Here is a 25,899-nt window from a genome sequence, read left to right on the forward strand (position 1 = left end):
TCTTTTAAAAATTACTCTATTATTATCAAATAGAACCACAGTATCCAAAAGGTAATTATAAAGTTCTATCCCCATCTAAGTGGCCCTGCACCACCCCTCCGAGTGGCCGGCGGCCAAATCACTCCCCCCGTGCTGATTGGTTTCATCCATTTTATTGTCAAGGAAATTAACAGCCCAAAGGGGTTTCCCAGGTCCGCCCTCTCCCCTCTGGGGCCCCAGGTAAACACTGCAGCAAGCGACCTGGTCACAGGACCCCTGTGTCCTTGGGAGGAGGGACGAAAGGAGAGGGGGACTCACAGCAAAGGGGCTAGGGGGTGCCCTGCCCCGCTGGCTGGGCTCGGGGCCCTGCGGCGGCCAGGCCAACTGCCCAGGGGCGGGCTGGGCCACGCACCTGGCAGTGCACTTGGCCGGGCGGCGGCGCGGGGCGCAATCACTCGCCCGTGTGGGTCCGCAGGTGGTACTTGAGCGACTGCTTGTAGCGGAAGCACTTGGCGCAGTGCGTGCAGGGGTAGGGCCGCTCGCCCGTGTGCGCGCGCTGGTGCTCCAGCAGGTGGTGCTTCTGCGTGAAGCGCTTGCCGCACTCGGCGCAGTGGTAGGGCCGCTCGCCGGTGTGGATGCGCCGGTGCTCCAGCAGGTGGTGCTTGCGGATGAAGCTCTTGCCGCACTCGGGGCAGGCGTGCGGGCGCTCGCGCGAGTGCACGCGGCAGTGGTTGGTGAGCTTGGACTTCTCGCTGAAGCTCTTCTCGCACTCGGGGCACTTGAAGGGCCGCTCGCCCGTGTGAGTCCGCTGGTGGCGCAGCAGGTGCGACGGGCGGCTGAAGCTCTTGCCGCACAGGCTGCAGATGAAGGAGACCTCGTGCTTGCCCGCGTGCACGCGCTGGTGGATGACCAGGCTGATGTGCAGGCGGAAGCTCTTCTTGCACTCGGGGCACGTGTAGGGCCTCTCGCCCGTGTGCGTGATCTGATGCTTGGTCAGGCTTGACTTGTGGCTGAAGCTGCTGTCGCACTCGGGGCACTTGTAGGGCTTGGGGCCGCCGCCGCTGCCCGAGCTGGGCGACTTGGGGCGCGGCTTGAGCGTGTGCTTGGGGGCGAAGCCGGGCCCGCGCTCTGGCGACGCGTAGCCGCCGCGGACGCGGTGGATGCGCTGGTGCAGCGTGAGCTGCTGCTTGTGCCGGAAGCTGATCTCGCACTCGGCGCACTCGTAGGGCCCCTCCTTGATGTGGTTGCGCTGGTGGATGATGAGATTGATCTTCAGCCGGAAGCTCTTGCCGCACTCCATGCAGGTGAAGGGCCGCTCGCCGCGCCGGTTCCGCTGCTGCTGGCTGGAGGAGCCCCGGTTGTCGCTCAGGTGCCGCTCGCCGTGGGACACGGGCGCCAGCCTCTTCACTGCCGGGTTTCCCAGCTGCAGCGGCGGAGGGCTCTCCTCGCCCTCGGGGGACAGCTCCCCAGGCAGCGGGGTCTGGTACATGCTGGCCTCGTACCTCCCGGACAGCTGCCCGAGGGCCTGCAAGTGCTGTGGCAGCTCGTCGTCATCCTCCTCCTCCTCCTCCTCCTCCTGTTCCTCGGTTTTGATCACGATCCCCTCTGCTCCAGGGCCAGGGAGAGAGAGACAGCAAGAAGACGTTAGCTGTTGCCTAGCGCCCGTAACCTGGATCCAGGTGAGCATCGCTCATCCTCACCAACAAGAGTGCACAGACACTCGGCCTGAATTCCTCCCTCTGGGAAAAGCCTCTTTCCACTCCCTGCTGCCTGTGGCCCCACCCCCATGGGGCTGGATCTATGACCAACAGACCCATTTGGTTCAGGAAGGAGCCCAGACCCTCTCTTGCAACTTTCCACGGAGGAAGCAGGGAGGACTGCGTTCTCGTGATGGGAAGCTGGCACTGCTCGTGCCCGTTCACCAAGCTGCTAGCTAGCAGTAACCAGCAGGAAAGAAGGAAACCAGCAGGCGAGCCCTCCTGGGGGGCACGCAGGTCCCGGTGCCTGAGGCTGGCATACTCCTGGATAACATACCAGTTACTTATGAGCCTATGAACACTGCTTTTTCATTTAATCTACTACTTAAGGGTTGGGTTTCTTCCCCCATGTCAAGATGGTCTTGACCCATCAAGTTCTCAACCCTTCCACCCTGCAGTCATCTCTTCTACCCGAATTCTGCTCAGCCCCATGGGGCGGCTGCTTGCCTGCACTCACATGGAGATTTCTCTTCAGGTGCCTTTACCTACCCTCTTCTCCATGTCTCCAGGTCGTGCCCATGACTTAACACCCAGCTCCAATCCTGTCTTCTCCCTAAAACCTTCCTTAACGGTCCCCACCTGCAGCCCCCAACCCCTCCTGAGCTGGTGGTGGTGCACCTCCCTGGGTCTTAGGAACTGGGCCTTCCCTTGCAGCATCTCACCTGCACAGGCAGATGACTCACCTGCCTAGTCAGACTCTACCAACCCTGAAGCTGGGGTCGGGGGTTTCTTCTGCCTTTCCCACAAGCCCTAGTGTGCAGTGTTGTGAACACCCCCACTAAAGGATGTCCACTCCGCCCCCCTCCCCCTAGTCTGGCTCTTTAGGACCTAAATGAGGCTGTGTTCTGCAGAGGCTCACAGGAATGTGTACTCCTAGAGAAAAGGAATGGCCTTTGACACCTGTTTGAGTTTTCTCACGTGCCTTATACTTATTTGGCACTCCCTAAACACGGTTAATGGGGGACTATATTTAGTCACCGACTTGTTGTGGCATAAGAAAGTCACTCACTTTTCTGAGCCTACCTGTGAGATGGAGTATGCAATAATAGTCTGTATTTAGTTTGAACTTTTTCAAAGCACTTCACACCTGTTCTGTTTTCATATTCACATCTTATTACAGAATAAGTCAAGCAAGAATTATCCCCATTTCACAGATGTGGGGCATCCAAGCCCAGAGATATCAAGTGATGTTTCCAAATAAAGTAAGTCATAAACCTTTTCAGAGCTTGCAATTTGGGGACCATCTAGTTTATCCCCTCAACTGACAGACAAACTGAAGCTGGCAGTTTCCGTGACCTGGTCACGGTCTTGTAAGTTTGTTAGTGACTGCTAGGCCATAGCTCTTTCTACTACTTCTCTGAAGCCAATAAAATGCAGTGTTAAAGTTAGAACATAGGTGTGCCAAGACCCGGCTCAGGCCTCTCGCCATAAGACACGGCTTTCTCGGTATTGCTAGGATTCTCGGCAGGAAGTGACCCAGAAGGTCCTTTGAAAATGATGTGAAGATCAGGAAGGAGGAAGCAGCTTTAGAGATTGGTAACTAGTAGTCCTGGGGTTTGTCCTGAAAATAAGGGCTGTTTATGAAAGAAAGAGGGGGGAAATGTGGACCTTGGAGATTCAAACTCTCCTTGAGCATCAAACTTGTTTTTCTTAATGAAATAAGAATGGAATATGGGGCGGCTGGATGGCTCAGTTGGTTAGAGCACATGCTCTTAACAAGAAGGCTGCCAGTTCAATTCCCACATGGGCCAGTGAGCTGCACCCTCCGCAACTAGATTGAAGACAATGACAAGCTGAGCTGCCGCAGAGCTGATGGTAGGCGGCTGGATGGCTCAGTTGGTTAGAGCACATGCTCTTAACAAGAAGGTTGCCTGTTCAATTCCCACATGGGATGGTGGGTCGCGCCCCCTGCAACTAGATTGAAAATGGCGGCTGGACTTGGAGCTGAGCGTGCCCTCCACAATTAAGATTGAAGGACAATAACTTGACTTGGAGCTGATGGTTCCCGGGAAAAACACAAAAACACACTGTTCACCAATAAAGTTAAAATAATAATAATAATAATAATAATAATAATAATAATAATAATAGGCTTGAGTATTAAAAAAATAAATAAAAAGAAGACGGGAACATCTGACCCTAAAATTCAGGGTTCAAGATTCCACAAAGTACTGTTTACTAATTTTCTAAGGTTCTACTAAAATTAATGGGGGATGCTCAAAGGACAATCTGCAATTTGTATTATGAAACTCTAATTTACTCACAATTTGCCTTGTATCTTTCACAACTTTGTGAAAGACAACATGGTATATTAAAAAGACTTCTGGAATATCATGCAGTTATTTAAAAATGAGTTAGATCCACATGTTTTGACCAACAAGAGTGTCCAGATTTTTATTAAGTGCAAAAAGGCAAATTGCAGAGGAATTATCTACAGATAAAATTTTTAAAAAATGTTTTAAATCATCAACATAATGAAAATAGATGTGGCTATATTTCTAAATGTAAATACTACGCAAATTGATATGTTTAATGACTCCTTTACACATAAACAAAACATCCAAACCCAAACCAAAACCCAAGTGAGTTTTACCAAATTTTCAAGGAACACACTTAATTCCTATCTTATACTTTATTTTCAGAATATAGAAAAAAGAGCCAAAGCTCCCCAGTTCATTTAATAGGCCTAGCACAATTGTATTTCCAACACTCAATGAAAAGGATTCAAGAAAAGTTCAGGTTCATTTCACTTCGGAATCTAGTAGTCAAGTTCCTGAATAGTAGTTAACTAGGCCTAATAGTGTGTTTTAAAAAGACACCATGAGGACCTGCAACCAAGATTACTCTACCCAGCAAAGCTGTCATTTAGAATCAAAGGACAGATAAAGAGCTTCCCAGACAAGAAAAAGCTAAAGGAGTTCATCACCACCAAAACAGTACCACAAGGAATCTTAGAGGGACTTCTTTAAGATGAAAAGAAAAATTAAAAAAAAGATAAAAAATATGGATAAAGTGGCAACTAGATCTCTTAATTATTTTAAATGTAAATGGGTTAAATGCTCCAATCAAAAGACAGGGTGGCTGAATGGATAAGAAAACAAGACCCTTAAATATGCAGCCTGCAAGAGACTCACTTCAGATCAAAAGACACACACAGACTGAAAGTAAAGGGATGGAAAAGGATAGTTCATAAAAATGGAAATGAAAAATAAAAGCTGTGGTAGCCATACTGATACCAAACAAAATGACTTTAAAACAAAGGCCATTACAAGAGACAAAGAAGGACCCAGTTATCCCACTTCTGGGTATTTATCCGAAAAAAACCCAAACGCTACTTCGAGGGGACCTGTGCATCCACATGTTCATTGAAGCATTGTTTACATTGGCCAAGATGTGGAGGCAGCCTGGGTGTCCCTCAGTGGATGAAAGGATAAACAGGAGGTGGTTCATCTATACAGTGAAATATTGCTCGGCCAGGGATGGGAATGGGTCTTGCCATCTGCGGTGGCATGGATGGACCTGGAGGGTATCGTGCTGAGTGGAGTATGTCAATGGAGAAAGACAGATGCAATGTGATTTCGCTTACATGTGGAATCTAAAGAATGGAATAAACAAACAAAACAGAAAGAAATTCATAGATACAGAGAACATTTTGATGGTTGCCAGGTGGGAGGTGAAGGGTAATCCCTTCAAGAAGTACAAATTGGTAGTTAGAAAACAGTCACGGGGATGTAAAGCAGAATGGTGACTCTGAGGTTTTAAAATTAAACGAAAATGATGTCTACCGTATTTGCCGGCGTATAAGACGATTTTTTGGCCCTGAAAAATATGCCTCCAAGTGGGGGGTCGTCTTATACGCCAGGTACACTTCAGATAGACTGCCCATATAACAAACTCTGTATTTTGAGTGGAAATGTTAGGGGGTCGTCTTATACGCCCAGTCGTCTTATACGCCAGCAAATACGGTAGATTCTCCCAGAAAAAGACCGTACAGTTGGTCATTTAAAAAAATGTGCTCTGCAAAGGTTGAAATCTTCAAGTGAGGCGAGGCTTCTAGTGTGACGGAACCAGGACACATCAGGAGATGGAAGTTTTGCCGCTCTCTTGGGCACTGTATCTGACCTTCTCTGCCTGTAGAAGGAGGGGTTCCCGGCTGACCTAGTGTTTGGCTGTAATGCCTTCTTCCCAACCCGGAGACAGATTCTTATAATCCCTGAGGCAGGCAACCTACACCGAGGGAGGCGGTGCTTGGGGTCCTGCCACACCTGTCGCCTCAGCAATGTCTCCGCCCCCCAACTGACCTGTGCAGTGTCTCTGCTGTGCCAGCATCTGCTTGAGCTCGCTGAACTCACTGGAACCCTCCGTGGACTCCTCCAGCGCGTTTCCCGGCTCATGCATGTCCAGGTCTGGCTGCTCTCCGCACGGGTCCCCCAGCTCCGAGTCCTGGAAGCCATGCTCTTCCACCTGTCCCATCAGGGGTTCCGGCGTCTCCAGGCTCTCGGAGCCCTCGTCGTTGGTCTGCACCTCGATCTTAATCACAATCCCGTCGTGGGCTGAGAGAAGGTGCGAGGGAAGGACACGTTCATTCCACCTGCCCTAACATTTGCATTTCAAACACCCTTATTTTAGAGACCCTGAAGAAACATGATACTGAGTTGGCAATGAGTAGACAGAGAATTTAATTTTCTGGACGTTTTTGTAGCCTTGAACACCAATTCAAACTGGAATAAAGTTAACATAGATGCAAGGTTTGTTTTCTATGACTCCCTCACATTTTGAAATAGTGGTGTCAGGGTTTCTTTTAAAAAAGGTCCTTATTCCCTTCCCAGGTTAGGCCAGCCAAAGTCAAGAGTCTCTCTCTCCTCCTCACAATCAACCTGAATAAAGAAAAAGCTAATCACATCCTCACCCTTTCAGTACCGCCTCCCCGCCCCGCCCAAGTGCCCCCAACACTGACAGACCCCAGACCCCGTGCCCCCTCCTTGACCACATTTACAAGCAGGCTTGTGTACAACAGAGCTCTGGATTTGCTTTCAGGGTACACACATTACCCTGACATGTTTTTGTACCTGCCTATGAGTCTATAGGTTAATTCCAAATGTCATCACACACACAGGCATCATTTTACACAGATGAGATTATATAGCACACATTTTTGTTTTTTAGTGCAGAATTTTTTTCCCTTTTAATTTGCCTTCCCCTTTCCCTCGCTTCCCATTCCACAGTTATGACCTTCCCAGGTAACTCCTGTAACTAACCTAGTGTTTTTCTCTATGCTTATGTTGTTATTTATTGTAACACATTTGCATTTATATGTGTTTTTGGCCATTATTGGTTTTAAAAAATAAAATTGCCTTGTGTGTAGTCCTCTATCTTCCTTTTCTCACTCAGATAGCTTGTAGAAATCCCTTCAAGCCAATTCTGGAGGGCTAATGCATTCCTTTTAAAAGCTGCATGCATTCCTGGTGAGGATAATACTGTAATGTGTTCGCCATTCCCTTTATGGAAGCACATTCACTTTTTGTTCCCAGTCTTCTGCCATGGTGAACAACACTGCAATAAACATTTGTTTATTTACATATATCTAACTATAAACTCATGGTTTTATTTCTACGAGAGTCCCAGGAGTGGGGCTGCAAAGTCAAAAGGTGTCTGTATTTTTAATTCTGATAGATGTCCTCAGGCTGCTTTTCAACAAGCTGTGACAATTCATATTTCTACCAGCCCCAAATGAGAACATCCTTTTCCCCACATCTCTGCCAGCAACAGACACCACTGCTCTTGTAATTTTCCTCAATCAGATGGGCGTAAAGTGATAACTTCTGATACTTTAATTCCACTTCCCAGACTAGGGTAATCTGAATATCATGTATTTATTGGCCTTGATTTGATTCTGTGTCCATCGTATTCTGTTCAATTAGTAAGAGTCCTTTGATTTCTGTATTAAACATAACCCATTTTCTTTTATCAACATTTCAAGTATTTCCCCCAAATCTATCATTTGTCTACTGCCTTTGTGTTACCCTTTTACCACACAACTTTCTTTAAGTTTTCATATTGTCAGATGTGTCCTTCTTTCTCTTTATGGCTCCTGGGTTTTCTGTCTTAGTTGAGAGGGTCTCCCCTGGTCCTAGATGGTTCTTTTTTATTGTTCAGTTATTTACATTTAGGTCTTTACTCCACCTGTAATTTATTTTTGTTTTGTGCATGGTGTGAGGTAGGGGTTCCACTTTATTTTCTTCCATATGGGTCGAGTTGTGTCAGCATAAACCCCCTTACAGGCTGAAAGTCACTTTGTTAATCAACTAAATTATAAATGTATAATGCAGACACATATCCATTCATTCATTAAACATTTACTTAACAGGTATTTATTGAAGATCAACTAAATGTCATGGGGTGTTCTAATAGCTTGAAGATACATCAGTGAACAAGACAGACCTCCCTGCCTGATACAGCCTACATGAGGCAATAAACGTAACGAATACATGCTATGGTATGTTAGAAGGTGGTTAAGTGCTGTGAGACAAAGAGAAGAAACCAGGAAACCAATGGGCAAAACCAATAGTTCCTGCTTTGCTCTTTCACCAAATCCCCTAGTCTTTCCAAAGTAGAGTGGACCACATCGCTGAGAAAGCAAACAAGTATGCTGCTAACTGGGCCACAGGACCTCAGACTGGGTTCTTTCTGATGTTTGGCAATCCTTTAATTCCTCTCTGATTAGCCAACTCAACACGTTTGGGAGAAGACAGAACATAAAGCACTGCCTTCCAGCCTTATATGTAGACCGAAGCTACTTCCCCTCAGAACTGTCTCCAGAGATGTCTTCTCACTCTCCAAAGTCATCTGCATCCTATTCTCAATCTAAAAAAAACAAACAAACAAAGCCATCCACACTTACATCCTGGACTTTCCCCTGCTCTGGCTCAAGGTCTCCATCTTGACCCCCGGTTTCTCTCCAATCTCAGGCAAAGCAGTGTCCCTCCTCTCCGCCTCCTGCTTCCTTAATCCTGCCCACTCTTCTCTCTGGAATCTTACTCCATTGGTTGTGCCCCTTTTCTTCTCTATCCTCAAGCCTTGTCTGCACTCGATCCACAAACATCTCCACGACCCCAGCATCAGAAAAATATCTTCTCTGACTTCACAAAATCCTCAAAATATTTTACTTGCTTCCTCCCTAAAATAAAAATTTAAAACTATGTACCCATTGTATCTTTTTTGAATAAACATATAAAATGCTTCAACAACTGCAAAAGATGTCATTTCTGGAGTATTGTAAATATTGATATTTTAAAATAAACTCTTCCATCACTCGCCAATGGAATCTAAGAACCCTAGCAATTTTAAACCCTCCATTATTCACTTTAAAAATATATGAACAAGTTCTTCTTTGATAGTTGAAATTTTTATATCATTCCTTTCCACCTTGAACTTCTATTTCCATTCCTACTTTGCCCACAGAATTTTATCCTAATAGAACATATTTTTATGCTTAGAAGTCTTTTCCTGATCACCTCATCTACCACTCTGCCACAAAAATGTAAATTGAAGATTAATTTTGCTTTCATTTCTAATAACCACAGGGCTCCAAGTGTTATTTTTTCCCCTGGCTTAAGTTATCCTTAGTTATTATGCCTGTAGAATGATAAGCAGTCATTTAAGATAGAAAACAAAAAAAATTGCTGGAAATATTTCTCTTATAGGGATGGGTAGGGATTTCCCGCCCCCAATTAGTTCACTTAATCTGAGAATGAATATTCTCATTGTTTGAATGAGACAGAGTCCAGAATCCCATCTATTCCCATTTTTCATTTGTATAAATATTAATACAAGAGTTGGGAAAGCTCATTTGCATAGACATGTAGACGGGACGGCAGGGGCCGTGCTCTGGAATCATCACTCGGTTCTCTGAACTTCTGAGTTACAATGCTACAAAAGCACATGGTTAACATCTCATCAAAAATTGATTTTAATGACCTATTAGCTGACAACTTAGTTTCTTTTTCAATTCTGTTGAAAGCAAAGTATTGCAAATGATCTAACTTGCAGAAGAATTCACCATCTAGGCCCCCAGGCTCCAGAGCAATGAACTTGTGGTCATGTACCCCCAACATTCAGGACTGTCTCTTTGTTTCATGACCCAGAGGGCTTCTTATACTTCAGACAAATACTCCCTAATAAGAAGGGATGGGGGAGGGGGACGTGCCTGTTCTTTCTCTGTTAATAGTAAGGGATGTAGGAGACATGGACCAGCATTTCAGGGGCCGCACGTGCTATGCCGTCTTGCTAATGAGTTTTATGAACGAGAACAGATGGACTACTTGAACCTCCAATACCATCTGTTGTGTCTCTTTTGGACCCTGTACTGTCAAGGGCATGGGTACCACTGCCTTCCAATACTTGCTCCCATCTGAAGACCCCATTCCAAAGTCCCCCACTCCACCAAACTTCTTACAGTGCTCTCAGCTGAACACAACTGTGCTCTTCTCTGAACCCCAAGCACTTTTCTGCTCCTCTATGGCATTTAATTATTTTTCCCTTAAAATATGCAGTATTTACACATTTTCACACCTCCTCCTCAATTTGCTAGACAGCAGGGAAGCCAGTTGTTTCCTCCCAAAAGTTCACCCCACCCAAATGACTTTTCAGAGTATTGATAACCAACTTGCATTGATAAGCAGTAATTTGTTCTCCCATTTAAAAAACTAATTGAAGGGGCCGGCTGAGAGGCACGTTGATTAGGAGTTGCTTGGGACGCCAGCTCTGAGCAGCAGGGCCCCAGTTCAGATCCCACATGAGGGCCAGTGATGCTGTCCTCTACAGCTGAGATGGTGAACAACAGCTCAACCTAGAGCTGGGCTGCCGGGGGTGGCCGGCGACCGCGTAGGCTGCAGTCCCTGCTGCAGTGGGCTGCCATCCACTACTGTGTGTGGCCAGCAGCCAGCAGCCGGTGTGAGCTGCCAAGAGCCGCCATGAGCGGCCGTCCAGAGGCCGGCGACCAATCTGCCTCACCCAGGAACAGCACAATGATGGTGCCAACTTGGGCCAGTGGGGCAACGTCCTCCACAACTAGACTGAAGAACAAAACGACAGCAGCTTGTCTGTTCCCCTTCCCGATTTCCCAGTGCTGTTCCCCTCCCCCAATTTCCCAATAAAATCTTTTAAGACATTTTTAAAATAAATAATTGAAGACACATACCTTGTGGGAATATATTGGGTTGTCGGAAAAGTCATGATGCAGTTTTTACAACGAAAAACAGAAAAATATATCATGATTTTTGCGACAGCCCAATAGTTTGGTATCATTTAAAAAAGCTGTAAATAAATGAAGTAGAGACAACTGGCTTCCTGACTTGGGAGGAAAAAAAAAGCTACCTTCACATATCTCACATCAAAATTAATTATTGATGAGTCAAAAATTTAAACATACATAATAAAATCATACTAGTATTAAAAAAAACACAGCCTTTTTTCTTTTTTTCAACTTTGAGCTGAGGAATAGGCTATTTCTAGACCTCTTGGGACCGCAGATACTTCTTCTGGAAGCTGTCTGGAGCCAGACCAAACATACTTGATGTGCCTGACCCTTATCAACTGTAATTTTTTGCTGAAAATTTTTTGGAAATACTTTTTAGAGTTTTGCTTTAAAATTGTTTGGCTATAGGAAACTAATTTGTGATTTGCTTTTTACTCTCTGTGATCACATTGCTTTCTAAGAACCCTTGTGAAATGGGAAAAATCTGTTTTACAAATTGTTTTCAAATGTATTAAATGTTTGTGAACACTAAACTGAATAATTAATGAAGCTGATAGAATGTTATATTTGTAGACACTTAGTTAAACATTTAATTATTTACATTTGGCCATTTCCTTTCTGTTTTCTGGAGCAAAAAATACTTTATTTTAGGTTTCAAATATTTTAATTGGATTTTGAAAAGCTCATAGGCCCAAGGCCTGTGATCATGTTTACTGAATAAAATGGGCTGAGTAAGTATTTCCACACTGGATATGCAACCCAGACACCATAAAGAAAATCACTGGTAAATCTGAATACACACTTAAAATTGATAAATGTGAAACACATGAAAATGTAAAACACAAATACTATTCAAAGGTAAACCATATACTCAGAAACATATTCACATACATAAGACAGATAAGAGCTAATATCCTTACTATGTAAAAAGCTTTTACAAATCAATAATAAAAAGATGAATAGTCCAAGAAGAGAGGACAAAAGGCAATTCATAAAATGAGACTTACTAGTGATCAATAAAGGTATGAAAATATACTCAAGGTCACTCTTATGGAAGTCAAATGAAAATATCAAAATATTGTCCTTTCTACCCATCACTCTGGCAAATAATAAAAAGATAAATAATACCGACTATTGCCATGGGTGTGGGGATACAGGTAGTCTCATGCATAAATGAAGGTGTATAAACTGGCACAATTGTTTTGAAGGACATTTGCTAATATCTATTCAATTTTTTAATGGGTATACTTTTTGACCCAGAAAATCTACTTCTAAGTAAGTTTCAGAGAAGTGCACAAAAATATATTTATAAAGGATCTTTAGTGAAGCTTATAAACATTCTAAATGTACATCAATAAGTTTTTAGAAATAAATTATGAAATCAATACACAGAACAGTCTTCTATTAAAAAGAACAGGATATATTTTTATGTTCTGACAAGTGAAAGATATATTATTGAGAAAAGCAAGTTGCCAAACAATGCACTTCTATATTGTTTGGACTTTTTTTACAATGAGAATGTATTTATGTATTACTTGTATAATTAAGGCCGTGTGTGTGTGTGTGTGTGTGTGTGTGTGTGTGTGTTACTATATGCACATAACTTGGAAAGAATAAACAGATGACTTTTGAGAGAGAACTATGTGGGACTTTCACGCACTCTGCATTTTTTCTTTTTGAATTATGTTGATGAAACTGTAGAGCTTTTTTGGAAAGTAAAAACCAATGTTGCCCCATTAACTTTCTCTACAAGCTCAAAGCAAAGAAACTGATGGTTGACATGGGCTCTCCAACCTTCTCATGGCTGCACTTTGTTAGATTTGTAAAATTTTGGTACATTAGTTTTTTAAATCTTTCTTTTAAAGTTATATATGCGCATAGGCCAGAGAGTTGAATAGTTCTTTAAACCCTGATTTTAAAAAGCTCTCCTTCACCCCAACCCCATATTACCTGCCCCCCAGAGGCAATCACTTTCAATTCTTCTAGCTGATTATTTGCTATTTATCTTCATAACTAAGTAACACAGTTATGCTGTTACTCCAAGTTTCCATTTTAAGCATAATCTACTGACTTCCAAGAGCTGCAGGTGAGGACCATTCTCCCCCCCATCCATATTTCTTCCAAATCCCTGATCCTTCCAATTTAGTTTGTAATTCTGGTTGGGTCAATGTTGTGTGTTTCCGTTATTAGATTATGTAAATGTTATTTAAAATTGAACCATGTAGCATACTACAAGCACTAACCTTTTTGCTTTCCCTGGAACTAATAATTTTTCCTTTTGTTTGGCATATTAATTATCATGAACTCAGCTCCAAACTTTCCCTCCACCCTGTCTGTAACGCTCCTCTCAAAACATTCAAACATATTTCTCAATTTCATCTACTTGAAGTTTTCTAGAAACTTCTGACGTGCTCCAGTCTGGCCTGGTGGCCTCCAGGGCACAGCTGTCTTCTTGGACTTCTCCTTCAGCAGCACCTGGGATGACTTTTACCTCTCTTGTGTTGGAGCTCTTAACACCTCTTCCTGGGTTTACTTCCTCATTTTGGTAAAGCACCTCCCTCAGCTTGAGAAAGGGGGGCCTGGAAAGCCATGAGCAACTCAAAGTATCTTGATTTCACCCTCATATTTAATTAGGATAGTCGGGCTAGGTATCGAATTAAACATGGTTAGACGGTATTTTCCAATTTTAAAATTTAAGAATTTTAAAGGCATTGCTCTACAGTCTTGTAGCTCCCAACACTGCTAGAAAGCCCAGAGCCATTCTAATTCTTGTTCCTTTGTGTGAACCCATTTTTCCTCTCTGGAAGCTTATGGGATCTCCTTTGTTCTCAGTGGCCCTGAAATTTCATGCTGAAGTATCTAAGGTGTGAGTCTGTTTCCATCCATTGTTTTGGGTGATCGATGGGCTCTTTCAATCTGGAAAACCATGGTTTTCGGTGCTGGGTATTTTTCTTGAGTTATTTTATTGCCAATTCCCTCCTTTCTGTTTTTTGCTTTTCTTTTTTTCTGATATTCTCATTATCTGGACATTGGACTTTCATCTTTTTTAATCACTCTTTCCCTATTTTCTTTATTGTCCTTTTGCTTTATTTTTTGAGATGTGTGCTCAACATTATCTTCTAACACTGCTACTGAGTTTTTAATTTGTATTATTACACTTTTAATTTCCAAGCGTTCCTTTCTATTCTTTTTCTAGAGAAATAAACATTATACTTTTGCGTCATGAATGCATTCTTTTCTAAGAATTCTTTATATATATAATATATATTATATTGTATATATATTATCTATATATAATATATATATATATCAATCTGCCATCTTTAACTCAGTCTTTCTTTATGCTTTTAAAAAAAAATTTTACTGAATAAGTATATATGCTACTCTACAAAGCAGGAGAAATAGGATTTTGTTATGTTTCCAACCATTTTTTTCCTGTCTTTTGTTTATGTCGTTGACTTCATATTGTATTTACATTTTCCACTTCTACACCATTAACTGCCCCATCAAAGGGACCATTCCTGTCGACATTGCCAACAGGCTTAGCAATGCCCACCTTAAGCAAACAAGGACCCCCGCCACCCCCAGCTGCTGCCCGGTATTTCCACTCCCCACTCACGGGTAAACGTGAAACAACTGTTGCTATGTGCTCTCTCCACTTCCTCACGCCCCATTCACTCCATAGGCTTCCGCCCCACCACCTCTCTCTTGCTAAGGTCACTCATGGTGCCAGTTTGCAGATCCAATGGCCACTTTTCAGTCTTTGCGTTAGTGAGCTGCACTACAGGACTCATCACTGTTGACCCCACTCCCTCCTTCTGGAAACAGTCTTCTCTTGAAATATCCAGTGAGGCACTACCTTAATTTCTTGCTATTATTCTGGTCACTCCTTCTCTTTCCTTTGATTCTCCTTGTTCCTTCTTCTTTTTCCAAATCCTACAACTGTGGTTTTCAACCCTGGTTGCACATGGGAATCATCTTGGAAGCTTTTTAAAAAAATACGAGTATCATACACTTAGGCCTCACCCAGACCAACACATTCCAAATCTCCATACCTGCGCTAAAACTCAGGGCTCCCAAGGGCCTGGCCGGTGCTCTCCTCCCTTTTTCTGCAGATGGGGTCAGTTGATCCAGTCTAGCTACCAATGCCCAAATGTCTGTCTCTATTCAAATCTCTTTTTTTTTTTTTTGAACTCCAAACTCTTTTATTCAGCTGCTTTCTCAACACTTTCTCCGATGTGTCACAGGGATCTCAACCTGATGTTTTCTTGTCATATCCCCAGACATGGAACCTTCTGTTGTCCCCCATCTCCCCTCTTACTCAGGTCACAGCCCTGGGGGTTACCCTGACGCTTCCTTCTCCCTAACATTCATCATGCACCAATCTCTAAGTCCTTCCTAGGCCACCGCCAAAATACGCGTGTGTACCTCCACTTCTCTCCCTGGCTGTGCCACGGTCGCCTACCTGGACCTCAAAAGGTCTCCCCGCTTCCAGTCTCATCCCTCCAGGGAGTTCTCCTCGGAGCAACTGGAACTACCACATGGTCTTTAGGTTTCCACTAAACACCCCACTTCTCCAAAGTGGCCTTTCTGCAATCTCCCAGTCTCACTAAGGTCCTCCATGCTATCTCTCACATAGCCCTGGACGCTCGCTGGTCTTCACAGCTCAGCAGCGTTAGTGACTGTATTTTTATATATGTGGGGGATTTTGGTTGTTATCATCAGGCTCTTGACACGGTACCTGGTACAAAACATATTTGATGAACTATTACGTAATAAACATACAAGTGAAACTTACAATATTAAAACTCTTCATAAACATGATTTCAGTGGCCATATAACAGTCTATCATAATGTCATATAATTATTTGTACACCTTCATCCATTTCTGGATTCTTTTCCATACTACAGACTCTTAGAAAGGAAATGATTAGGTCAAGTATAGAAACATTTTGAATATTTAAAGCATATTTTAAGACTAGAAAATATTAAATTGCTTTCTAAAAACACTGAAACGACATGCAGTGTATGAGAACGTGGATTTCAGCCATGCCTTCTGGTTTATTTGTTTTACTCTCTGATAATTTGCAGGTGAAAATGACACGTGGCTTCTCCATTACCGCCCTTCTGGGGTCATGAGTGGGAGCCCCCACTCTGTGTATTTGGAGAGCAGGGTTGATCTCTGAATCATCTTTGGATCTCCTTGCCCTTAGGGATCCAAACCATCCATAACAGTTTAGTGAATGAATTTACTTAGCCAGTCCATACAATTGCTGTGCTTGCTCTCTGGGACTATGAAAACTCTCAACTTTCTAGACTTTCCCACCTGGTATCACACCACTGGGTCTTGCCCAGGGCTGGCTTTGCAGCCGCCCTTATAAAGGAGAAGACACACAGACAGACAGGTTACACTGGCATGTTCGGAGCTCTGACAACTGCAGCTATCGGAACCACCCTGCTATCCAGAGGCCAGGGCCTGTGGTTTCACACACAGGCGCAAGCTGAAGGCCAGCCCTGTGGAGCAGCCTCTCCTGTCCTCCCTCCCAGGCTCCAAGTGGCTGGAGAGGGTTAGTGGGACAAACGGCACATTCCAAGCCGCCACTCCCCACAGAAAGCTCAGGCCGTGGACGTGTGTGCCAGCCCAGGGCAGAGTGGCTTGGGGTAATTTGCTTTTCGATTCTGGCCCCACTCTGTGGGAGGCCCACCTATGATGAGGGTGTGACAAGTGGCCAGAGGAAGGGGGTCAATGCTGTCATTCAAGCCCTTCTAGGAAGATGCTAGAAGAGGAGCACCTGGACCACAAAACTGCGCCGGAACATCAGACTGGGTTTCAGGACGTTTACCCCAAATCACCTCGCCCGTCGTCTCATTCTCTGCCGTCTTTCTTATTTCTTCCGCTGTGAACTTCTCACTTCCCACTTGGTCCTTGTTTTCGGATGTAGCCACTCACACCTTTCAGACACAGACTTACTTTCCTCCAAACGAAAGATCCCTCTGCCACGTGCCATATTTTGTCCCCGATGCCCCATTCTTATCTACTTTTAAGTCCATCTTTTCTGTCTGCCAGATGAATTCAGGGTCAGCCTCTCCCCTCGATTTAAGTCTCTAGGCAAAATCTCTAGAAAGAGGTGGCGCGGATTTCCCTGAAAGATGCCAGCCAGCACTTATTCTCCCACAGGGCTCTGTCTCTTCTGTAAGTCACCTTCGCTCTTAGTCCACAGGGATGACACCACTGTGTGTCTAGGCCTTGTCCTTGGAGCCAGTTTACAGGTCCCAGAATGAATGACATTACTTCATAACAAGACCTGACTGCTGGCCGTAGCATGTCCCTCTGCTAGATTATTCTCCAAAAGAACCAGTGATGTTTGGCTACAAAAAGACAAGGATCTGCTTCCCCTGAAGACCTTCGAGGTGAGTGATGCAGGTCCGCAGGCAGTTCTAAACCGGCCGTATCAAAACGAACCACATACCATGAAAGCAGCCACAGTGCAAGTGTGCGGGCTACTGGTAGGGCCGGTGCAGAAGGGACAACACCCCATGCAGAATGACAACAGCTGGTGTTTACTAGGCCATCGCTACGTGCCAGGCACCACACTCAGCCCTAGGTATCAGTACCAGTCCCATTTCATAGATGAGGAAACCAGGCCTCCAAAAAGGCCAGATAGCTAAAATCATACTGCTAGCAAGCAGAGAAGCCGGATTCAAACGCAGGCAGTCTGACGCTGGAGTCAGCACTGCAGCCGCATGGCCAGTCCTGCCTGCCACCTCTCTGCCACACCATCTCACCTTCTCATCTAACACTGTTCTGCACATTGTAGGACATTTCGGGTCAAGTCCATGTCTGTCCCTACCCATCCACTGACTGGCTGCAGGACCGGGATGTGGCCCTTCTCCGGGGAGCTCCAGGATGCACAAGCACCCTGACGAGTGACTGCCTTTCTTTCAGTTCTTGTTTTGTTTCCTGCAGAGCGTGAGGTGATAGTCATGTCAGAAACTCCCTGAGACAAGGAACTCGACGGCGCACCTGTTTATCAGCCTGGCAATCAAGGAGGCCCCAAGCAGGCCCAGCACCTGCAGACAGACCACGTTCCTGCACACACCTTGTTAACATATCCATCAGGGTCTACTTTGGATTGTAATGCCCCACACTGAGAGATCTAGAAGGCAGATCTGGGCCACTGGCAGCCACTCACCAGCACTGGGGTCTGCAGGCGTCTCGCCCTCCTCAGAGTCTTCCTGCTCTTGCATGGTCGGCCTCTCCCCGCGCTCCATCTGTGACATGAGGTCTGGTTTGGAAATTGCATAGTCTGGACAGAAGGAAGGAAAGAAGAAGATATACTATGGGGTGAGGGTGCACTGGATGCTGCAAAGGTGTCACCTGCTTTTAAGTGTGACACCAGGAGCACCTGCGGCTAGCAATGTTGGAGAGAAACTGGCCAAGTTTCCAGCCCTTTTCTTGGGGACTATTGTGTGAGTGTGCACACGTATGTGTGTGCTAACCACATACTGTGTTCTCCCATGTGGGACAGGTGGTGGGGCACCGCCTGCCACCAATGGAAACTGGCCCTTTTGAAACTTGTCACTCCTGTTGCTCACAGGTAGCCAAAGCCTGCTCAGCTTTTTCATGACAAAGTCACATGACATTTGCAATTTTGTAAAGCGAAAAACTAATTCTGATAAAATCTAGAAGCCATAACACAAAACACTGATAGATTTCTTTACATTCAAAAAAATGTTTCAAGTTCTTTGGAAATAAAGTTAAAAGATGAAGACACTTGGAGGAACTATTATTATACACACACATTTGTCATATGTAAGGCAAAAGGTTAATATCCATAATTATATATAAATAGCCTCTATAATTAGTAAAAAATAAAAAAGCAAAGATATGAATAAGCAATTCAAATAAATGAAAATAGCCAGTAAACATATGAAAAGATGCACAAGTTCACTAATCATCAAAGAAATACAGATTAAAATAATGAGGTGTCATTTTCACCCAATCAAAAAAGACAAATAGGTATTTAAAATAGAAGAACATCACTTCCTGCCAGGGTAGGGAGAAATGGCAGTCACACACGGATGCATAAACATACGCAGCCTCTGGAGGGTGCCGTAGCAGTGGCCGTGGTATTGTAAATGTGCCCCTTCTTTGCTCTGCAACCCACTTCTGGGAATCCAAGCCACTGAAATACTCAGGTAAGTGCACAGATACACAGGGGTATTTATGGCAACAGTCTGTAACAGTGAAAAGACATAACCCAGCTGCTGCTCATCAAATGCCACCTTTCTTATTCCCAAGCAGGCCTATGTGTGCTGACACAGAAAGCTGTCTGCGACCTACCATTAGGTAAAATAAGTGAATGTTCCCATTCACTTGTAAACTACAAACTGTGTGTGCATGACTGCAAGCATCGTGTGTATGTTTGCATGTGAACAACAACAACAAAAAAGATGAGAAACCACATGGGCCAACGTGGTTACCTCTGGGGAGTGGTACTGGAGGGAGGGTGGGGGTTGCTCTTTATTACATAAATCTAAATTGCTGAATTTTCAGTTATGTATATACTTTAAAAAGAAAAAAACAAATTAAAAAAAGTTATCCCATGGAGAGATATATGTGTATAAAATTAACAATTCTAGCAAGCATCAACATTTCTAGACAACAGAGTATTTAACATTTTTCTAACTTTTTCATGTTCCCTAACAGTGACCTATATCAGAGAAAAAGATACACATAAAACTGAAGTATAGTTATTCCAGGTTTTCATCCTTAAATACTGTTATTTAATGAAAACAAGAATCCACAGAATTTGGGGCAAACTGGGCTCTGGAGTAGAGTGTCCATGTCAGTCTCAGATCTCAGTGAAATTGTGACTTCCTGGGGGGAATCTAGGACCTCCCGGGGTCACAGCCTCTTCTCTACACCATGGGGACAGGAACCCAGGGGACATAAGACCTCAACAGATGACAGTGTTCAGTCACCTGAACAGTAATACAGAAGGGGCCCACACCTGTCCTAGCTCCCTTACGAAGAGGCAATGAGGACTAAATGATGTGATTCTTGCAAAGCACTTCACACTTGCTTAAAAATACTTTGCTGGACAAACTAATTTAAAAATACACATACAGAGCCCATGGGAAAATAATATAAAGGTCAGAGACCACTGAGTCTGCCTTCTCCCCTTGCCCCAGCGGCCTCTCTGTGGAGTGCCACCTCCATTACGAGCTGTCGTGACGTGTGCTGCGCTGACGTTCGTGGCTATGTGAGGGTGTTTTTCTCATTTGTTTTGCTCTCTAACACTCAGTTTTCCTTGTTTTCGAGTATGGGTGGTACTGGGGTTCAGAACTCCCAAAGGTTCCAAGTGCACCTCAAGCCAGTGTCAAGGCAGCCCAGCGAGTGACGCCTCCTCCTTACCCATGGAAACCAGAGACTCGTAGTTGCCTCTCATCACGTTCTTGTAGAGCTCCTTCTGCCACTCGGACAGGTTCCCCCACTCCTGCTCCGAGAAATGGACGGCGACGTCATCGAATGTGACAGGGACCTAAAACCATACAACAAGCTCAGCTGGGACCAACTGGAAGGCAGTCACAGGCCCTTGGCTGCCAAATCCCAATGGGGCAATGAACAGCCCCAACCCCCTGGCCAGACTCAAACACCTCTTCTTAGGACCAGAGGGGGAAAGGCCCAAAGGCACAGCTCTGGGGCGTCACCTCTCTAAGTCTGGCCAGGCCTGGGCCACTGTCCCCACCCCACAGAGTAAGGTGCTTTTCCTCTCTAATGGGATAATCCTCGCTGCTGTCAAGCACGGTGTGCAGACCAGCAGCAATAGCACCACCAGGGAACTTGCTAGAAATGCAGACTCTCAGGCCTCACCCTAGATCCATTAAATCAGATTCTGCATTTACTAAGATCCCCAGGCGGTTCACGTACACAATATAATTGGAGAAGTGCTGGCCTAGAGAATACAGTCCAAGCTGCTTCCTATATAAGGCCCTGGAAAAAGGCAGCAGCCTCAAAGGATGGAAAGAAATCCAGTCCACAGCCACAGGCAAGTTCTTGCAGAATCTTCTGGGAAATATTAAAACCTAACCGTTCTCTAATTTTTTGGGGAGCCCTCTTGAAACCACATTTTTACTGGCATTAACATGATTTATAGGTCGACTGATAAAAATGCTGAGCCTGACAGAGCGCCATGATACTTCCCCGAGTTCTCCCTGCACCCACCGGTGAACCTCTCAGTCATACTGACTGTAAAGCCTCGCTACCTCTCTCTCACTCGGCCTATGCTCTGCTCTCTTGTCCTTTCAGACTTCACGGACTGAACGCCCTTCTAAACTGACAATCCCATCTCTAGGACATTCTCCAACCTATTAACCTATGCTTTTATCAACAGAAGAAACAATTTGACTGGGGCTGCCCTGTTCTTAATGAAACAATGTTGGCAACTATGTATCATTATATATTTTTTATTTCTTAACCACTGCTTTCCTCTTCTTTTATATTAAACTGAATTCCTAAAATGCATTCCAGTTCAGATCACTCTTTGGGACCCCCAGTCGGGACAGGCTTACCTTGGGAACTTCTCCATTGCTGCCCGGGGGCAGCCGCAGGATCCAGAAATTTCTGTTTTTCAGCAGGTTCTCCATGTTCTCCAGCCGCCTCTGCAGCAGCCCGTACTCCTGCAGCAGGGTCCCCAGTACAACCCATTTGCTCTCCAGATGGTTTGCGAACTCCACGGCTGTCTTCTCACAGTCGGCTATCTTTTTCTCATTTGTCCCCGTCCGTCCCTCCAGGGTCAGCAGCCTCATGGCCTGGGCCTCCAGTTTCCTCTCCACCGCTTGGACGGCAGCCCACACGGCCAAGCGGGTGATCTCTGCCGTCGGGAGTGGCATGTCCTTCTGGGCTGCAGAAGAGATCTGGAAGGGGGTGTCCTTTTGAGAAACTGGGCTCTGGAGTAGAGGGTCCATGTCAGTCTCAGGAACTGTGGGGGAGAGGCTGAGGGGGTCCTTCTCAGGAACTTCAGGGGAGTGGAGTGGGGCTTCCTGGTGGTGGGTGGAGTGAGAGTGAAGTGAGATTTCTTGTTCAGCAGAAGCTGGGGCTGGATACTGGGTCTCTTCCTGGGAAGTCAGGGGGCCCTGGAGCTGTGTCTCTTGCTCAGAGGCGGCAGGGTACAGGAGTGAGGGTCCCTTCTGCTGCATGTGCGGCATCCGGCCGGAGGTCTCTTGCTTGGGAGTATGGGGTAAGGAACCTTGCCGGGGAATGCTGGGAGACAGAGAAGGAATTTCCTTGGGGGGAAGAACACGAGACTGGAACAGAGCTTCTCGGGGGAGTCCAGCAGGGGCCTGCCGTGGGGTTTCTTCTGGCAGAATATTGGGGAATGACAGAGGCGATGCGCGCTGGGTCTCCATGTCCAGCTGCTGGACCTGTATTCAAGGAAAGGGCAGGATTGAAGGCCATAGTTTCCAGCTGGCGAAATAATGCCAAAGATAAGCACCCACATTAAAAGGACTTTAATTCGATATGTTCCGTGGGCATGAATCTTTTCTTGAGACCCTAGCACTGATTCAGACATCAATTATAAAACTCTTATTAACAACCAATAAAAAGTTATGCCACCTTCTGCTCTTTATAGAGCCCTTTCCTTTCTCCTAAGGTACATTTCACAGGTACCTCACCTCGCAGGTGAACATGACATCCAGCCCCACTGCTTCTACTTGAGTTATCAGGCAGTCATGGTGCCTATGCTAGTTCCCTCACTTTGTCCAATAGTGAAGACACACAATGACCTTAAGTTTCACACCCTTGACAAAAGCCGAATTGTTGAGATCAATAAAATTCCTCCAAGAGTTTTATGGTATGGGTTGACTGTGACACATGTTATGTGGACCCCAGGCCCTATTGCAGAGGCCGAATGGCCTTCTGGGCATTCCAAGCTGGCTCCTGCTCTAAGCAGAGACAGAGGAGACACAGGCAGGCGTGGGCAGGGCAATTCAATTGCTCTTGCAGGAGCCAAGGCCCCCTGGGTAGATAGTCCACTGCGGTAGGTGTACCCTGGAGGTCTAAGCTCCTCCCCATGGTTCGTGAGGTGTCGGAGGAGAAAGAAAGGAGGCCTGGAAGCAGAGCTGAAGTCAGCCAGTTTTGTGACTTGCGTCAAGATCGGTGGGGACTAGAACCAAAGTAAAGATGGATTCCTTTTGGGATTTCAATTAGTTACACTCTCCCTGTTCCCCACCTTGACACATCCATGTTGAGAGCATTCTTATGCCATCAAGGACTTGAAGCCAAGGTCTTCTGAGTGACCAGTTCTGTATTTACCTATCCAGACGATCAATAGCTTTATTGGGACTGAATAGAATCTCTCCTATAACAATGTTTGGCCATTTCCTCATCAGTGTCCTTCAGTGAATCTACTAAATGCCAATTACTATGCACCATATACAAGTGCTCTTTAAAGTACTTGAAATTCCCATTTTGTTTGATGTCCTGGTGACCAGCCTGATATATAGTATGTGCTCAATAAATGTGTGCTGCATAAATGAACAGTATAAATTGTTATGAGAAAAAAATTATTAGGTGAAATTATGAAGTTCCTTCAGTCATTTACCAAAGATCATCTAACCCTATTAGTATTTTCTATTGCTTTTCCATCCATTCATTCATTCATTCACTTAATGGTCTCTTAACTGAGATAGCATTACATTTTTAAGACCTCGTTCAGGCAAAAGCAGTTTGAGGTAGCATGATCGGACAGTTTTTCAGCTGATCAGATGTGAGAGCTAATAAGTGGGGTGATAGCTAATAACTTTTAGGCATTTATTATGTGCCATGAACTGTGTTAAGCATTTTAAAGGGGGTATCTCATTTAATCCTCATAAAACCCTATGAAATAGAAACTACTAGAGTTATTATCCACACTTAGCACATGAAGATGCTGAGACTTGGAGAGACTAAGTAATTGCCCAAGGTCACACAGTGGTTTGGCGCCAGGGCCCGGGTTCCAATGCACACTGTAGGTCACCTCCAGCATCCGTCAACTGAGGCAGCTGGTTGGTGCTCTGAATCCTTTTTACCTCAAAAATTCAAAGGCTTAGTGATTAAACAAAGATCTGTGGGAGGTTCCATCACGGGGGAGGTAGGAGGCCCTGCCTGTAAAGACATTTCCATTTAAAGCTGGGGTCAAGGATCCCTTTGAAGACCTAATGAAAGTTATGGATTCTGCCCCTCAAAAAAAAAAATGCACATGGGCACATACACAAAATTCTGCAAACACTTTTAAGGGATTGACAGACCCCTAAACCTGAAGGCTCATGAACAACTAAGCCGCCTCTCAACTCTTCACTCTTCACAGGTGAGGGCAAGATGGGAAGGACCTCTTGGGTGGGAGCCTCAGACACAGGGAAAGTGACTCGCATAATGCAACACAATAGACACATTATGGCCCCATCCTCAGAGGGGGATTAGGGTATTTGCCTACAACTAGTAGGAAGAAGGGAAAAATCCCCTGCGGCCAAGTTAGTCTCCCTGAGTAATACAGGGGGTTTAACTGAAACAATGAAAACAAGCTCCGGTACAGTAAATAAAGCCAGCAGAGCAAGACATCTTTACCAACTAGGCTAATCAGAGCTCAAAGGAAAATACCATTTCTTCACTCTCTATTATGTGACGGTCTCTCTCCATTTCCGGAATTGGAGGACTATGGAAGGATGAGGGGGGCCACAGGAGCATGCCCCCTCTCCCGCACCAAAACAAAAGCCCCTTGCTATCATTTCATAATGGCTTCATTAAACTCTAAGCAGAAAGAAGTGGCCAAAGAGAGGGATGGAGCTATAAATATTATACCTAAGATTAACAAGCTTGTATTCTCCATCTGTTTTTTTTGTTTGTTTGTTTTTTTGAGGGGGGGATGTTAGAATTCTTCTGAACTGTATTTCACAGGATTTAACTGTCCCTCCCTGGTCCATATAACCTCAGTGGATGGGGGTCTCCAGGGTTCATGCCCCATGAGCAGAAAAATACATAACCACACGTATCTGCCTCTTAAAGGGAGACGTGCCATTTTCTTGTATGACCCAGTGTGATTCCTCTAGAATTAGACAGCGCCCTGCAGACTTAAGTCTGGAGGTAAGCGTTTTAAAACCTTCATTTTATTTTATTTTCCCAAGAGTTGTATTATTATTTTTTAAGAACCACGAGGCTCTTGAGAAAGCCGTACATAGCCTACATCCCGACCTCTTCCTGTACACAACAGGAAACTGAGGCTCAGAGGCACTGACTCCCATGCAGCAATCCTGCCAGCATGGCTGCTGCATCTCCAAGATCAGGGCTGTGGGGAGACTTGAAGACGTGTGAGAACGGCCCCCAGACGAGACGCAGCAGCCCCTAAACCCTCAGGAGTTCGCTCCCCAGACCCCATCCGTCTGAACACCTAAAGTTTGGCCTGGGGCCCTCCAGATGCGGAGGCTGGAGGCCGAGGCGCCCGAGCCCGAGGGTCACCTGCTCCTCAAGGCAGAGACACGGAGACGCTGGGCTGGGCGCTGCGCCGCCTCCCATCCAGCCATCAGCCCCCCCACACACCCCTCCCCGACGGGCCGCGTCCACCGCGCCCCAGGCCCAGGCCCCTAACCCGGGGGAGGCCGCCGCCGGGGCCGCCCCCTCCCCGTCCAGGCCCGCGGCCCGGAGGCAGGCATTTCTGGGGACCCGGGCACCGTGCCACGGATGCCTCGCAACGTGACCTTGGGGCGGGCAGGGCAGGTCGCCGCCAGGCGTCTGTGCCTCAGTGTCTCCGCTCCGCGAAATGGGGAGAGCCGCGTCAGCGCCGCGCTGCGGCCGCGCTCTGCGGAAAACGTGCGGCGGCAACCCCGACGGACGCAGCGCGGGCTCCGCAGGGAGCGAGGCGCGCCGCC

The 25,899-nt window shown here is 45.6% G+C and overlaps 1 protein-coding gene across 1 annotated transcript in view; it reads right to left on the reverse strand.

Moving 5' to 3' along the window:
* The window catches only part of ZNF777 (zinc finger protein 777), a 27,205-nt gene continuing 1,306 nt past the window's right edge, over positions 1–25,899 (reverse strand). The window contains exons 2-6 of the mRNA XM_019655467.1: positions 21,568–22,419; positions 20,411–20,537; positions 18,186–18,299; positions 6,038–6,289; positions 1–1,584 (exon numbers count right to left, since the gene is read on the reverse strand). Of these exons, the coding sequence (XP_019511012.1) occupies positions 431–1,584; positions 6,038–6,289; positions 18,186–18,299; positions 20,411–20,537; positions 21,568–22,404 (2,484 nt within the window). The 5' untranslated portion in view covers positions 22,405–22,419 and the 3' untranslated portion in view covers positions 1–430. The remainder of the gene's footprint in view (positions 1,585–6,037; positions 6,290–18,185; positions 18,300–20,410; positions 20,538–21,567; positions 22,420–25,899) is intronic.

This window comes from Hipposideros armiger, unplaced genomic scaffold (genome assembly GCF_001890085.2).
Source record: "Hipposideros armiger isolate ML-2016 unplaced genomic scaffold, ASM189008v1 scaffold_239, whole genome shotgun sequence".
NCBI classification, from domain to species: Eukaryota; Metazoa; Chordata; class Mammalia; order Chiroptera; family Hipposideridae; genus Hipposideros; species Hipposideros armiger.